This window comes from Aquila chrysaetos, chromosome 12 (assembly GCF_900496995.4).
Source record: "Aquila chrysaetos chrysaetos chromosome 12, bAquChr1.4, whole genome shotgun sequence".
Classification (NCBI taxonomy): domain Eukaryota; kingdom Metazoa; phylum Chordata; class Aves; order Accipitriformes; family Accipitridae; genus Aquila; species Aquila chrysaetos.
In genome coordinates, this window is record NC_044015.1 from 36,928,230 (window position 1) to 36,943,908 (window position 15,679).

The following is a 15,679-nucleotide window of genomic DNA, read 5'->3' on the forward strand; positions in this document are numbered from 1 at the left end:
TTTCCATGCTATACTTCTAACTACCATATTCCATTTATCAGATCTCTTCAGTGTCCTGTATAACATTTTTAAGGCACACAACTGAGCCTGAAAACCATTCTGGGTGCTGGCAGCAACAGTCAGAATTTACTTCATTTGTATTTATTTACATTTATGCGAACAAAAAAAACTGAGAGCATGCCAGCCAGACCTAATCCATATCAAACCGCTCAAAAATAACAAAAAAGGCAGCCAGCCCTGCTTGGTCAGAGCAGAAGTCAGTCTGGCCCAGCATCCTACACCTTTTGCTATCAATCTGATAAAGCAGATGCACCTCAGAATGTCCTGAAGGTCAGCAATCCCAAGAGTGCATTGGGAAGCTGATAATCCCTCAGGGAAAACCCTGGCAGCTAGTCCCTCTGCAGCTCAGCTCAAGAAGGCAGGTCTCAAGCCCCTAAAAGCACCATACCATTGTGCCGTACCATGGTGCTGCACTTCCCATCTGCACTAAGAATTGCAGATTTGCATTTCTGTCCTACTGCACTGAAACATGGGACAATCCCACCCACAGTGGAACCCGGGCCCAATAATTTCTACAGTTTTTGCTCCACAAGATCTGCTAGCGTGGAGCTCTCTTGTGGACAGACAAGAGTTCAGATTCACCAACTGCCATTGGGCATGAGCTGACACGGTGCCAAGCCTAAAGCTATTTGCCAGCCTGCCCTCCAGTGCTGGTGCATGCTTAAACCCATTTGTACTGTCGTGTAATCTGTAGTGGTTTTTGTAAATAAACAAACATTGTATTTTCACAAAACCACTGAATCGCTGTCTACTCCTCTAATCAGAGTGGTTTTAACACTGCAGTTCCTTGACAGTATCGGGAAATGCCATCAGAGACCTAATAAAAAGAGAGATCTCTGGTGAGGCAGCTTTGATAGAATGGATGTTTCCTACTATTGACTTCAAAGGAAAGAAAGTGAGGCTAACATTATTGTTGTTTTTTTAAAGCACTCCTTTGGCATCGGTGCATGACACCCTCCACTCCAAAAGCTGAAAATACGTTCCAGACTTCCACAACATTCCCTCGAGTCAGGCACCGAAACTTATTGTTTAGGTGCAATAACTCAAAAGCATATAAGCTGGTGCGTGCAGACCTATTTTCCCTGCAAATGCAGGATTGTCCCTTAGACTCATCTGTAGATGTAGCCTGTAGAGATCTCATTACTCACCGTGCATTGCTAGACACATGCTCCCCACTGACCACAGACAGCATAATACTTGCTATCTACTGAGAACAGATTCCGCATTTGTTTCCTTAGCAGCAGAAGCAATAATACTAATCTGCTCAATAGGCCCCTTTCTCCTGTAAATGTAATAACCAGGTTGCTGCCCATGAAGTGTTACAAATGTAGCTGAGCCTTCTGATGAAAGTTTTCACAGGTTTATGACATGTCAAACCACCTGCGTCAGAGATGTACAGTAATAATAACAGGAAGTTCAGGCAGAGTGCTATCTTTTGCATAATCTGTACAAAAATCTGTTTCATAAGTAAATTGCAAATGCTTAGTTTGTGTGATGTAGTGATTTGAACACAAGATCTGCGCTGGAATGCTGGAATTGCCTAAAGATGCCTTTAGGCAAGTTACTTATCTTCTCTATGTCTCAATTTCCCTATGTTTAATGCAGTACCTGTAGTGTCTCACCCTTAGGGATTCAAAAGAACTGACTACAAACAGCACAGGTGCTAAATTTCACTGTGTACATACAGCACCCAAATCATTGCATCAAGACTATTCCCAAACTGAGTATGTTGCATATATACAAGAAAAAAAGATTCTGCTTCAAAGTCTTAACTTTCTAGGCAAGAACACGATGTGACAGACAGGTCCAGAACATACTCACGAGATATTTGTTTCTTTGAAATACGCGAACTAGAGACATTAGCAATGGCTATTATCACTGTCCAGCTTCTTTCATGGATATCACATGTTATGATGCCCAACTTCTATAAACACTAATTGCATATGGAGAAACGACGTAAAGATAAATATATTTACCTTGATCATGTCTGTGGAGGCCTGCAACATAGGTTCCCTGAGCACGTAGGCATGCAGTGATGGGAACTTAATGTTCTACCCTTTATGAAGCCACAGGAGTGCAAGAGGGTAAACTAATAAGCCAAGTATAGATCTGCCCAAATCAAACAATTCTAGACAACTAAATGAGCAACTCTATATTTACATTTGCAAGCAGAGGTTTAAGCTGAGGATGCAATATCTGGAGATCAGCAGGGTTCTACCCACCAAACTACTGGAAGAACTGAAAGACAGCAGAAGATGCAGCTATGAGAAACTTTTTTTTTTTTTTTTTTTTAAGTAAAAAACATTTAAGCTTGCTAATTTTTGCTGTCTCAGACAATCAAAATTCCAATTGTCTGGGACATCAAATCTAAAAAAGCATGAAATTAATCTTCAGAAGTTAAAGTCTTAAAGGCATTGCATCATTATTTTTGTTGGATATATTTTTGATTATAATGCAGATGAACCCCAAATTTAATAAAACTAAAATAACATGAGTTAAGTATGAAACATAACAGGATATTGCAAAGAGATTAGGTAGTTTCCTTTAGACTACTTGCAGAGCCCAAGGAAAAACCAAACTGAGGGACACAATGACGAGAAGGCACCACTTAATTAGAATATTTAACAGAATATGAAAACAGAATACTCATAGTACCGGTTTTGGCAATCAAACAGAATGAGCAGAATACAGACCCGAAACATCAGTAGTTCTCTACACCAGATACTGTTTTGCCTGTCAACTGTCTGTAGTAAAGAAAAAAGCAGGCTAGCTAAATTTAAACCAGCTGTAACGATGAGAGTGTTACAGTTGGACTGAAGGAAGCTTACCTCATGAAAGTATTGTGGAAACTGCTGTTGGAAAGATAATAAAAGGATTAACTGCAGTTTTAGTGAACCATTTACTTTTCAATCAAAATGTCTCATGTATTTCCTGTTCTCAAGTAGCTTGAATTCCAAAATTCCTTTGTCTATTACAGTACATAGTAGCAAAGCCTGTCATAAGAAATTAATAATTTTACATGGAAAAGTACTTTTATGTATGAGGGCGGGGTGCTGCTCACTGTTAGCTTCTCCTGAGCAGTTCAATACCTAGTCAGCCAGTAATCTTACAGAGAGGAACAAAATCAAGGGCTTAAAAAGAAAGTACAATGGGTAATTGTGAACAGCGAAAGAAAATCTCCACTACAAATACCAAGAGATGTAAAGTTACTTTAACAGGGCTACAGCAAAAACGAAACAAAATCTCAGACCTCTATAGACAGAGAATGAATTGCCTTCTTAATTTGCAGGAATAACAGCACAATTATTACCACATCAAAAGAAAAGCCATCATTTAAAATGACATGACATCACTGCCTAATGAAACACTGCACAGCAACCCTTGTCTAAAGTGGAATGGAATTCGCTGGGCAAATAATCCCCACTTGATATTAATAACTTTAAGGAGCCATGTTGCAGCTTTGGATCTTGTCCCTGCTAGATCAAGGCCTCTCCAGGGTAGAAAACTAAATTTGCAAAGAAGACATATTTTTCATGTGCTCACTTGGATCCAGCTTTACTCTACACAGGATTCCAGGTTGTAACATTTAATACACGGATACCTCTGCTGACAGTGGAAGGCTCTTATTCTGGGAATAGAAGAGTTAACTGCAAGTTGTGCAATGTAAAGCTCCTAATTCTGATTGGGCCTTTCCATGTATGGGAACAAATACAATATCTGCTCAGATAAAACAGATATTTATGTACTTACATGCCAAGGCTATATCCATGTGCCATGAAGGCTGTCTGCAATATCAGATGAAAAGGTTTTTCCAACCTATTCACAATGTTAAACCTTGAGGTGTTACCAAAAGACAGTTCTTTAATGCAAATGAACATAATTGAAAGTAGGAAATTTTTAGCATTTTCTAAGATTTAACGTCTCTGGTTTATCCAGCTTCCTGTAGGAATGGGAATGTAACATTAGAAATCTGCTATAAAATACCTGTCAAATACGCATTTTGCAGAAAAAGAAGTTCCTCACCCATGGAGTCTAGTGAATCTTTCAGCATCATAGTAAAGCTAATCAGGGTTTAAGTATTTATTTTAAAAATCACGTTTTAAGTATTTATTTTTAAAAGTGTGAGGTAAAAATGGGAAGAAGACTGATCTCATTCCAGATTATAAAAACACTACAACCAAAAAGTAGCCTAAAATAAAATCTGTAAGTATGCTTTCACAGCTTACTTACTTATACTTTTGTTTGGAAAGAAGCAACTAACTTGCATTATCCTTTGATGATTTATGACCAAATAAAAGATATGCATAGGAAGTTAAATTTCTTTGTACCTTTACAAATTGTGATTGAGCTACTTCTGGACATGAGCAAGTCAGTTCTTTCTCTCAGAGGAAAAAGACAGGTAAGTCTTGGAGCGTTTCCATTTTATGTTGGATAACGTGATGGTGTTCTCTAAATATCTGCATTGTTTCCAGTATTATTTTAGGGAATACCCACTGAACAGTGCAGACATTGAGATAGTGTTTTTCATTTATCCAATGGAAGTAAAAAGATAATGACCACTTACAGAGAAAATTTTTCTCTATAAAACATTTTAAATACTGTTGTTTTCTTCCTTCTCCCTTGCATAACCACTGCAGGCCAGCAATCTTTTTCTTGAATAAATGAAAAAAAGTGAGCTTTTTATATAAACAGTCTCTCCTATTCCTCCATAGAAAGCTACAGCTTGCCATGGAAAAGTTTGTCTTGATCTAACTTCCTTACAAGCATTTTCCATTATATCATTCTCTGATCAAAACAATAGAACAGAGTCGAAAATTCTGCCTATCAGGAACCACAACCTGCCGCCATAACCATTGCCTTTGTTTGTACTTATTTGTGTGTGTGTGCGTGTATGTGCATGCATGCACACGCGTGCGCATGTGGGTGTTACAAATAAGACTTTCCAAATTTCATGGCCCAATTTGGAAGCTTATGTCAAACTTGTTTTGCTTCATCTGTTTCAGTCAGGGTCTTATATCATTGTTGTTTGAAACATGTGGAAAGCTTAATGGAAGTCATTAACTTTTATTTTAGTTTGGCCATATTGTCATCATGGTGGGCAGATGCAGAGATGGTGTTATTCCCAAGATCCTCTTTTTGGAACACTGATGTTGTTTACATCTTCTTGATCAGAAGAGAACAATGGTTTTTACTTATTTTCAAAGCTCTGTTTTGCACACTAAAAAAGCCCCTAACAATCTCTGAAAATATAATTAAAGATATTCCTTTTATTCTTTTAACTGTTTAAAATCCTTAACAAGGATTTTCTTCTTTTCTTTTCTAAACTACCATTTGAAACTTTTGCACTCACAACTCTATGGGTTATTGTTCGGCTGAAGGAATGAAAAGAATTTCATTAGATGTGTTTTATGTTTCTTGATTAAAAATGTCACCCGAGGCTCAGTGACTTTGTTTTATGTTAAATGACTGCTGCGTGCTTTGATCATCATTTTATTAATGCTTTAATGAATATTAAAAAAAATAAAGCACTGTATTAAAAGTTAAGCTCTCATATAAGGAAACTGAATCCCTTTTCCAAGAACTACAGTATTTCTTACTCAAACATTTCCTTCTAGATTAAGGTTTTGTCCAATTCCCCTTTAGCCTGCTGCAGACTAAGTTACAGGAAAGCACAACAATTATATTGGAATAAGACTGAAGAGAGAGCAGGAAAAAGAGCAGAGTAGTATGTTTCTATTCAAACAAATATATTCCAGACTTACCATGCACTTGTTTGGTTTTTCTCCAGAATGAACCCTCATATGAATCAGCAGTTTGTAACGAGCATTGAAGGGTTTATATCGGCGGACACAGCCTGCCCAAAAGCAAGTGAAGTCCTCTCCTTTCCGCTGGTCAATGTGAGTCTTTTCTATGTGTCTGACCAGTTCGTCTTGTTGGTCGTAAGTGGCACTGCAGTCAATCCACTGACAGACCTGTTTGCCATTGCTGAGGTCCTGTTCATCCCCGTCGCTGGGCTGAAGGGACTTTGGAGACATAGAGGCGTGTAAGTGAGGCAGTGTCCCTTGAGTCTGGCTTAGCTGCTGGTGCAGATGGTAAGGGGGAGGCAGCCCCTGATGATGTCGAAAAAGATCAGCAGTGGAGGAATAATCGTCAGCTGGTTCTTGTTTTAAGAAACTCACCTTCTGGGTGCTGTGCGAGGTGTTTTGATGAGGAATGCTAGTACCATTCATCATAAGGCTGAGGCTTCCATTCTCCTCGACTTGCTGCATTTGTATCTGCTCACAGTCACCTCTGTCACATTCAGCGGAAATAGGTACAAGACATGCTGGAGGGGAGGGAATACTGCAAGGGTTTCCAGGCTGAGAGCAAGACTGGGGCCGAGAGGATTTTTGAGCACTGTGATGACTGATCTCCACAGGATGAGAGGAAATGCCAGCTGAATTACTTCGCAGTCCATTCACACAGGTGACCAGTGACGTCTGTGATGTGCGGATGATAGCTGTAATATCAATTCCTTCAGCTGAAGACGGCACAACAGAGATGCATCTCTTCTTCAGGTTGCTTGTTTGTAGCCTGGCCGAGTGCTGAGGGGTGCCAAGTGACAAAGGACCCAGGGAGGAGCTATGTTCATTATTAAACAAGTAGGATGAAAGTGAATTTGTAAAGCTATTATTCATTAGGTCTATTTCAGGATGCAGACTACCAGAGGCTCTCAGCTCCATCCCCTCCGTAATCCTCCTATGTGTGGAAGCCTCAGACAGAACCTTATAATCACTTGGGCATTCTTGTTTAATGTGCTGAGCCGGGTGACTTCCATTCAGGCATGGAGCAGCAGAATCTACTGAGTCTTGAAACCTGGGTGACCTGTAATACAGTTTTCATTAAGCATCGCTAACTACCCCAGGATTTATCATTTTTGCACAAGACACAACACTTGTTAAGCCCTGGAGAATGGAAGCACTTGCTCTCTGCTGAACATTGCCTAACGCAGCAATTACACCAAAAAAATCTGCAATGCTTCCTCTACAACCCTTGTAAAGGCAGCATCGTTTTACACAGGATTAATTTTACACACTGGGTTACGCACAGAACAGACAATCTCCCCTCCACTGCTACGGGCAGTTCATCAATCACAATCTAGGTTTTCAATGCATAATAGATCGGGCAAAACAATAGCTAAGAATGAAGTTTGAGAGCCTTGGGCATTTTTGAATTATTCAAATATCGGCATTTTCCTCAGAGCACACTGGGAAAACGCCTTGGCATTCTTGTTCACACGAATCAAAAAAGGCTAGCTGAGCTTTGCTTACATGTCAGAGAGATGCTTTCCTTCGCTAAATTAGAAAAGGAGCAAGATCAGTGGGGAAAAAGGAATACAAAGAAAGAACGGCTCTCTTTCAACCAGTGGTCTGGAGTTGATGAGAGATCAGCTGAGTATTTACTTCTAAGAGGTCTACAAAAGAAAAGTTCACAACCAGTAGATTTAAACTGGCGATCTATGTACTCCCATTTCCATTTTTTCTATTAAAGTCAACATGGGTCTCAAAATCAAAAGAAGATTGTTCTGCAGAAGTGATAATCTTTTTTGATGTGTGCTGAATTCAATCACTCAGGAAGCAGAACCTTGAGGAACACCCCACAGACATTTCAGAAAAACACTGCATTTAGGAAATGCTTCCTCCTAATATTTTCTTCCAAGCAGTTAGCAATTGGTTTATGCCTTAAAATAAAACATTTTATCTCAGCCATAAACATTTACTGTGGATGACCCAACTGTGTGTTTTTTCTTAGGACCAGAGGGTGTTCCACACATATCCCTAAAGGATGGGAGGGTTTAACCTACAGCTTCCTCACGCAGCGATGTGCCAGATCGAGAAGAGGAAACAGTACATCTGTGTGCAAAAAAGCTGTACCTGAACTAATAAACATTCCAGAGAGGTGCTCCATGGCTCTTACACACTGACATGTTCCACTTAAATTAATTCTGTGCTTTTTTGATGCTAGCACCACAAAAGCTGAAGAAAACCCGGGCATTTGGCAACTTGTGTGTGACACCACAGCTAAGACAAATCTGACACATTTTAAAGCATGAAACACATATGCATAAGGTATTTTGGACATATACATATATTAAACTGCAAAGCTACTGAATAAACTGCACTTATTTTATGACTTAGATGATTTTATCATTATTATTTCCATTAATCCACCACTAACATTAAGACAGGAAGCTGGGATGACTTCTAACACTTCCTTGGTAACAGCTCTCAAAGAACTACCAATTACAAAAACCAAAACAACAACAAAAAGCTTCAAAAAGACTTCCTTCCCATGAAATTAAGGTTGTCAAAAAATGACACCTGTCTAAGCCACACACAACTGTCAACACTGCATTCACTAGTGACAGGTTTCTAAGCTCCAACAGTTTGCAGCCAGTAGGGCTTGCTACAAAAAGACCCTTTAAGGTCATGAGAGAAGTGAAATTCACCACCATTCATTGCTACAGAACAATCAGATCTTGCATTTGCCACCAGAAGTTTAAAAAGACTACATTAAAAATTTTAGAGGCTTCCATAATCCATTAGTTATAATTTCTCCCTTCAGGTTTCCACAGTTGGTCTCAGGGTAAACTTAAAGCACCTGGTTTTGCAGATGGTAAATTAAAAAAAAAAACCCAAACAAAAACCAACAAACCCAACAGTATTCATACATTATTTTTTAACATTTACAGATCCATACGTCTGTAAAATATATAGCATAAGCATACATAAAAACCTTTTATTGCACATATTTGGGAAACCCTGCCCTGCTTGCTTGTAGCTTCATTGCTCAGTAGAAAGTGTGCTGTTTTACACTCATTCTGAGAAAGGTTTTACAGCGTACCATGCCAGGCACAATATTTCCTATTACTTAGTTTCTTCTGTACAAGAACTCTTCTAAATAATTCAGTTTCTATCATAGTTCAGTGGGCCCAAAGCCTCAGGCTAAAGTAAACACAACACATTTCTTACATCATATAAAGCTAACCCAAGCCTTACATTTCAGCCTGTGATAATTGGTGTCATATTATTAAGCTTTATGTAAAGCTCCCATCTTGCCAGAAATCCATGTGAGGAGTTCAAGCTGGAGTCAGTGGAGAGTACCTGCAGGATGGATACAAACATCCCTGTCCTGAGAAAGATCAGCTTCCCAAAACTCCCAGCAACATCGATCTGCATTTCCAACACACGATCTTACTCAGTCAGGACTGTATTGCTGTGATGCTGCAGTGCAGAATATGAGACACACATAAGAGGGGAATTTTTAACTAAAAGGCAAGCTGGAATACCTTATTTCAGAAGCAAATGACATGAAGGCACTGAATTCATGCTTCCCATTCATTGCCACAGCCATGTCTTATCCATGCTCTGCCTACATAATGATAAGCAGAGGCTGCTTGTGCAGATCAGAAGGAAGTCTTTCCTGGGAGCTACAATTTCCTCTGTAGCACTATATGTTTAAAAACATTATATATACCCTGTGTTAGCTAACTCTGCTGGGAGAATCTGGCATTCTTTCAATTTCCCGATGTTTGAGTGTTGGGGTACTTTGTGTCAAGGTTGCATTAATGCAAACTTTCTGTATTCCTGGCAGAATTTTGCCATCACTGTTCTAGGGAAAGCCCTGCTCATTCCTCCCAGTCCTGGGAGGTGAGGGGAGAAGGGGCACAGAAACAAAACTGATATGAGAGAGACAAGGTGTCTGGCATCCAACTTGCTGGGTGGCTCCTCTTATACCCATTGACTATTTGCTCCTGTAATGGCATCTTGCTGTTACAGCCAGGGATCAGATTCCAGGCCTGGTACATGCAGGCAGTGCTAGCTGTAAGGATTTCATAACCTCTGGACAGTAGCAAAATATAAATGCATATGAAACAAACAGCCAAGAGGAGAGCGAGAGGGACAAAGGATAGCAGGACAGTGTAAAGAGCACTGTGTGGACACGCGGATCAGCATGAGCAGCTCTGGGGGGCTTCCACATGAACAACCCTGGAAGGAAGTGGGGTCAGCAGGAGACTATATCCCACAAACCTCTCTTCACAGGGAGCATCCATGCACCCGGGATGGACAGTCTGAGGCAAGAGAACTGCTGCTTAAGCACATGAAAGCTGAGTGTAAGGCCTTTGAAGAGTAACAGCAGCCTCTCAGAGGATACTAAGGCAGTGTTTCCAAAGAGACTCCCTTACGTGGTAATTGGAGCCAGAGCACAAGGCCAGTAGCACCATGCCAGAAGTACTGCAGTTCCAAACTGCTCTCAAAGGAAAAGACGACTCTATCTGTAATCGCCAGATTATTTACAAAACAAACATGCCTTCAATTGCCACTGTAAATGTGCAATCAGTGATAACTGACAGTTTTAAGAAGCTGGAGGGGATTGTTCTGCTGCACATCCATGGACCCTTTGCAACACTATCTGACTGCTCTGGTGTCTTCCCTGGGTTTTATATGCCAAGCACTGAGCACAGTGTGGGCGGGTTTGCTGTGTCTGATAATAGATTATTTGATAAAAGGCCAACATTAGCTGTGTGCTGACTACAGTTGTGGTAAAGAAGGTATTAGGACTTTTCCAGTCCCACACACACTGCGTTCACAGATAGCATGTCACAGCAATTATGTTGCACAACTTAAAAGCTATTAACTGAGTGGGGAAAAGGGGCCAGGAAGAAGAGGGATCGTGATTCTTGGATTAAGGCAGTCATCCCTACGATACAGTTTCTGAGAGAAAGTGATTCGGGGAGAAGCTGAAGGGGATAACAAGTTTCAGTGCACTGAGGGTAAAAAGGACAAAGCCAATCATAACCCCAAATCCTGAGGGAGATTTTGGATTGCGAGGGGAGGTGCTCTCTGGTTTGTTTGGGTTTTCCTTGGACATTGCATATCCTAGAAATGCAAAATTGTTCAAAGCTCAACTCAGAGAGATTGTTTTAATTTGTATCTCCCTTTATTTCTGTGCTGGTCACTAGAGCTGGTCAGAACAACCAGAGTTTGCCCAACTTCCGTGTGCTCAGATATCCGTCCATTCCAGTCCTATTTCTCCATCTATTTTGATTCTTCTCATCTAATGAAGGCTGAAATCTGGGGAGGCACAGAGCACCCTTGGCTCCCGCTGACTTCACTGAAACCTGATGGGCATTCACCCCCACCTCAGTTATGTTCTCCTGTTTTCAGATCTGCAGGGAAAGACCATGTTTTCTACTACTTGCTTTCAAGAACCTTTAGCATCACAAACACCATGAACAGAAATTGTTCCAACTGCTGTCCACCTTCTCTCACATGCCAAGGTTTTGGCTTTGTACTGTGTGTCTTGCAAGTAGCACGGTGATAAAATTAGACACTGTGTCTCTGAGGTCCATAGAGCAGAGCGGGGCATTGGCTTTACCTTGCAAAGCCCATGCAGGCAAAAGCAGTATTAGCCAGGTGGACATACAAGCAGAGCATGACCAGTGGGATACAAACAACCCGTAAAGGAATGGAAGGGTCCTTCAGGATATTCCCCAAACATTTCCAGACTGTTGCTTAGAAGCAGCAGAGCCTCAAGGCTTTAGACCATGCTACAAAGCAAGGGGAGGGCATCAGGCCTATTACCTGCTACTTTCTCATGTTATGCAGCAGACAATCCTTTATGTTGTTCTGGGAATCCTCTTCCAAATGGGGGCTGGAAGGGGTTCATATTTCTGAGGGTGGGTACTGTGATCCCTGGTATGCAGGTATCTGTCATTTCCTCATTATAGATTTTACAAAAAGTTTCAAAAAGATCTAAGCAGAGTACTCTCTTCCTCCTTTTGTTTGCTCCTGCCCTAATTATCTTTGTTTCATAATTGTCCTCATTGACAGAATAAAAAAAGGTTGATAACTGCCGGTCCCACATGGAGCCATAAAGAAGCTAGCAGGGAACTGACTTACATCCCGTTGCAATAGCATCTACAAATCTTTGTAGTGATAGCAGAATATTTTGTTATGTGGCATGGATATTATTTGTCCTTTTCAAACAAACAAAAAAACAAACAAAAAGCTCCTTCCACTTGCTTGCCATATTGCTGTGCCTCTTCCTCCTGAAAACACAGATGTTCTTACCCCACCAGTAAATGGAAAAGGGGAAACGACATAAGTATGTATAACAAAATCAGAAACAGTCAGATTTCCAAGACCAAGCTATAGGCCATATTTCCTCTTGCTGTGACTATGGAAATTTGGGCTTGATAGTTCCATGCACAGAGTGCCAGTTATTCCAAGTATCTAAGATAAAGGCTTCAACTTTATTGAGGTTTTTCTTTTCTACAGCTCTTCAAAAAGGTCAAGATTATTCTATATAATATCCCCTGCCAAAAAGCAGTGTAATTAAAATAGATGGACAGATTTTAATTTGTAGCAGGCTTCTATTCACAATGGATGTCTGTTTAGGGTACTTGTTTAAAATCTGGTAATGTTAAATTTGTAACAACAACAAAAAAATAATGGAGTTCTGTGTTTTCATATAATTAATTTATAGCAAATGTTTAAATAGAGATTCTGTTCATAGCATATCCAACTACAGTGTATATATCAAAACCAGAGACCAAATTTTCACATTACAGCCTTAAAAGCAAATACCAAGGATGTGGCTGTATGGGAACATTGAAAATACTTCATTAAAGGAAATGCTGTAGAAATAAAAGTGGCATTGGCTTCCTGTAGGTTTGATGGTGGCATGCCAAATTGCCATATGGGAGACATTGGTTTGGGAGTAAGTATCATCCCTGCCTTCCAGGCTGCCATTTGGAAACAGCATGGCATTGGGGTGCAGGGTAGAGGTATAGAGGAGGCAAGTCTGACCCTACTTAGGACCCTAGCAAAACTCTCATTGACTTTTGAGCATGCTGGAAGAGACCCCACAGAGAAGCTGTATTTAAACTTCAATTCAGGGGGCTGTGGCTACATATACAGTGACTGCCCCTGGCATTGCCTTGGATAGCTGTTGGTGCACACGTGCGTGTCCCTGCAGTGCAAACCTGCAAATGAGCAGTGCGGTTAAATCAGCATCCAAAGGACTTCCAAAATTAAGTAAAAGCCAGAAATACTCTTCCGAATGCAGCACCCACAGATGCTACTGGGAAATAGTTCCAGCTCCATAAGAGCAAAGTATATCAACCGATAAAACTTGCAAGTAATACCTTATATCCGAGTGTGTCAAGTTCAGCTGACCAACATGAAGCAGCCTCTCACAGGACAGTGGGTGGTCTCGCATAAGTGAATTTCCTGTGTGGATGAACAGACCTTGTCTGCAGACAGGTACTGAGCTACTTGTCACCTCCATGTCCATCATGTTCTTCTTCTCAGAGATCAAATTACAATGACTGTAGCCACCGTTCACTGTCAAAAAAAAAAAAAAAAATCATAAGCCTTTGACTAAGAACCCTCTACACTGACTACTACTTTGTATACTCATTTTGGATCTCCTTGCAAAATTCTTGTAAATGACATGGCAGTGGAAATGAAAGGTTTCACAAGGAAGCAAAAATTAATTGCAAAGAAATTTGGATCTGTGAACTATGGTTCTTTATTTCTCATTTTAAGTTTTGCGGCTATTTTACACTTCATAATCTAACTCAAAAAAACTTAGTCTGATAGTTTCCTTTCTTTCTGCGTATTTTTATGGTAGAGTCTTGCCTGTGTTAGATTTTGGAGAGGGATGTTTCAGAGTCCCTTTATTTTCAGGGAGAGGAGCTCTCCGAAAACAGTGACGTAAGTCAAGTTTTTCTTTGCAGACAATTATCTCTGTGATTATGACTTTAGATGGGCATGTTTCTACTTTACTGTCAGGTCAACAGTGTGAAAAAATGTAACTAATTTTGTTTCGATGTATACATTTAACTGTATTTTCCAAGTAAGCTATTATTATAAATGCTAATGCTAATAGTAATATATTCTGCTTTGGTGAATACTACATTTTAGCAGACTGGGAAAAAACAGGCTAGAGCTATAGCAGTATTCTTCAGAAATACATACATAACCACAAATGATAATCTAGCTAAAAAGAGAGGACAAAGGGAGAATTGAGAATTTAGATTGTATTGATCAAATGCTAGCAATTCCGTTTAATCTAAAGCGTATTAGTTGGGTTCTTTACCTTTACTGAACCAGTCAAATGCTCATAGATAAGCATGTATAAAAGTATTTGTAAGAAATTTAGCCTTCAGAAGCTAGCTAAAAAAGTCACAATAGCCATTTACCATCACTTTCACTATTGTATATGAATCATGCTTTTAAAATACTACATCTCCCTGTAATCTGTTTTTTTCATGGAGACAAAACGGAATGGTGTCAGATACTAATGGCAAGCATATTTCTGTAGTTTTCATACAGAGCCCAGAAAGTAACTCCTTCATCCTTGTACCCAGCGCTCATGGTGATGGGTACTATAGAGCTAGACTGCATTGTAGTTAGTCCATTCTCTATGGAGGCACCGAGTGTTGTTGCACATCAAGGAAGAAAACAAATTCTGCAAGGTGACAGAAAAGATAAATCCTGTGCTCAGTTTCATGCAAATCACTGATTCTCACAAGCATCAAGGTTTGTCCTTTCCTAAGGTGTTACAAGGCACTATTCATCTCACCATAGTTTTGCTGTCTCTGAGTTTTACGCAAACAATGCCTACGTTGTTCAGCCATCTCCAAATGGGTGTCTAAGATGGGCTCATGCAACTTCAGGACATGCTTTCCTCTTCCCTTTGACTATAGAAGGTACCTAAACAAGTATCTTAAACTGAGTACCTGACTTTCAGACAGCTGCAGTCGAGTGAATTGAATCCCTCTGAGCAGCCATAGGACTTACAAACACCCTCATCACAAATAGCCTACTTTATACTGCTCTCAGGTCCGGTCCTTCTTCTACTGAAGCCCACATTGGACCTGCCATTGACAGCCCAACTTCTACCATTTCAACACCATAATTTGTGTATATTATCCAGAGCAGGTATATATTGATATAGAATCATAGAATGGTTTGGAATTGGCCTTTCTCCATCTTTCTTATAAGCCCCCTTTGCATATTGAAGGGCTACAATAAGGTCTCCCCGGAGCCTTCTCTTCTCCAGGCTGAACAACCCCAATTCTCTCAGCCTTTCTTCATAGGAGAGGTGTTCCAGCCCTCTGACTATTTTCATGGCCCTCCTATGGACCCGCTCTAACAGGTCCAAGTCCTTCTTGTACTGGGGGCCCCAGAGCCGGATGCAACTCCAGGTGGGGTCTCACAAGTGTGGAGTAGAGGGGGAGAATCACCTCCCTTGACCTGCTAGCCACACTTCTTTTGATGCAACCCAGGATGCGATTGGCTTTCTGGGCTGCAAGCACACATTGCTGGCTCTTAATCAGTTTTTCATCCTCTAATATCCCCAAGTCCTCCACAGGGCTGCTCTCAATCCACTCATAGCCTAGTCTGTATTTGCGCTTGGGATTGCCCTGACCCATGTGCAGGACCTTGCACTTGGCCTTGTTGAACTTCACGATGCTCGCATGGGCCCCCCTCTCCAGCCCGTCAAGGTCCCTCTGGATGGCAACCCTTCCCTCCAGCGTGTTGGCCGCAGCACACAGCTTGGTGTCGTT

General features: G+C 40.6%; 1 protein-coding gene across 8 annotated transcripts in view; it reads right to left on the minus strand.

Annotated features, from left to right (window-relative positions):
- GLIS1 (GLIS family zinc finger 1) overlaps positions 1 to 15,679 on the minus strand; it is a 208,199-nt gene that overhangs the window by 100,043 nt on the left and 92,477 nt on the right. For all 8 annotated transcript variants that reach the window (XM_030033950.1, XM_030033949.1, XM_030033947.1 and 5 more), the window contains 2 exons: positions 13,250 to 13,448; positions 5,823 to 6,924 (listed from right to left, as the gene is read on the minus strand). In XM_030033950.1, coding sequence (XP_029889810.1) covers positions 5,823 to 6,924; positions 13,250 to 13,448 — 1,301 coding nt within the window. The remainder of the gene's footprint in view (positions 1 to 5,822; positions 6,925 to 13,249; positions 13,449 to 15,679) is intronic.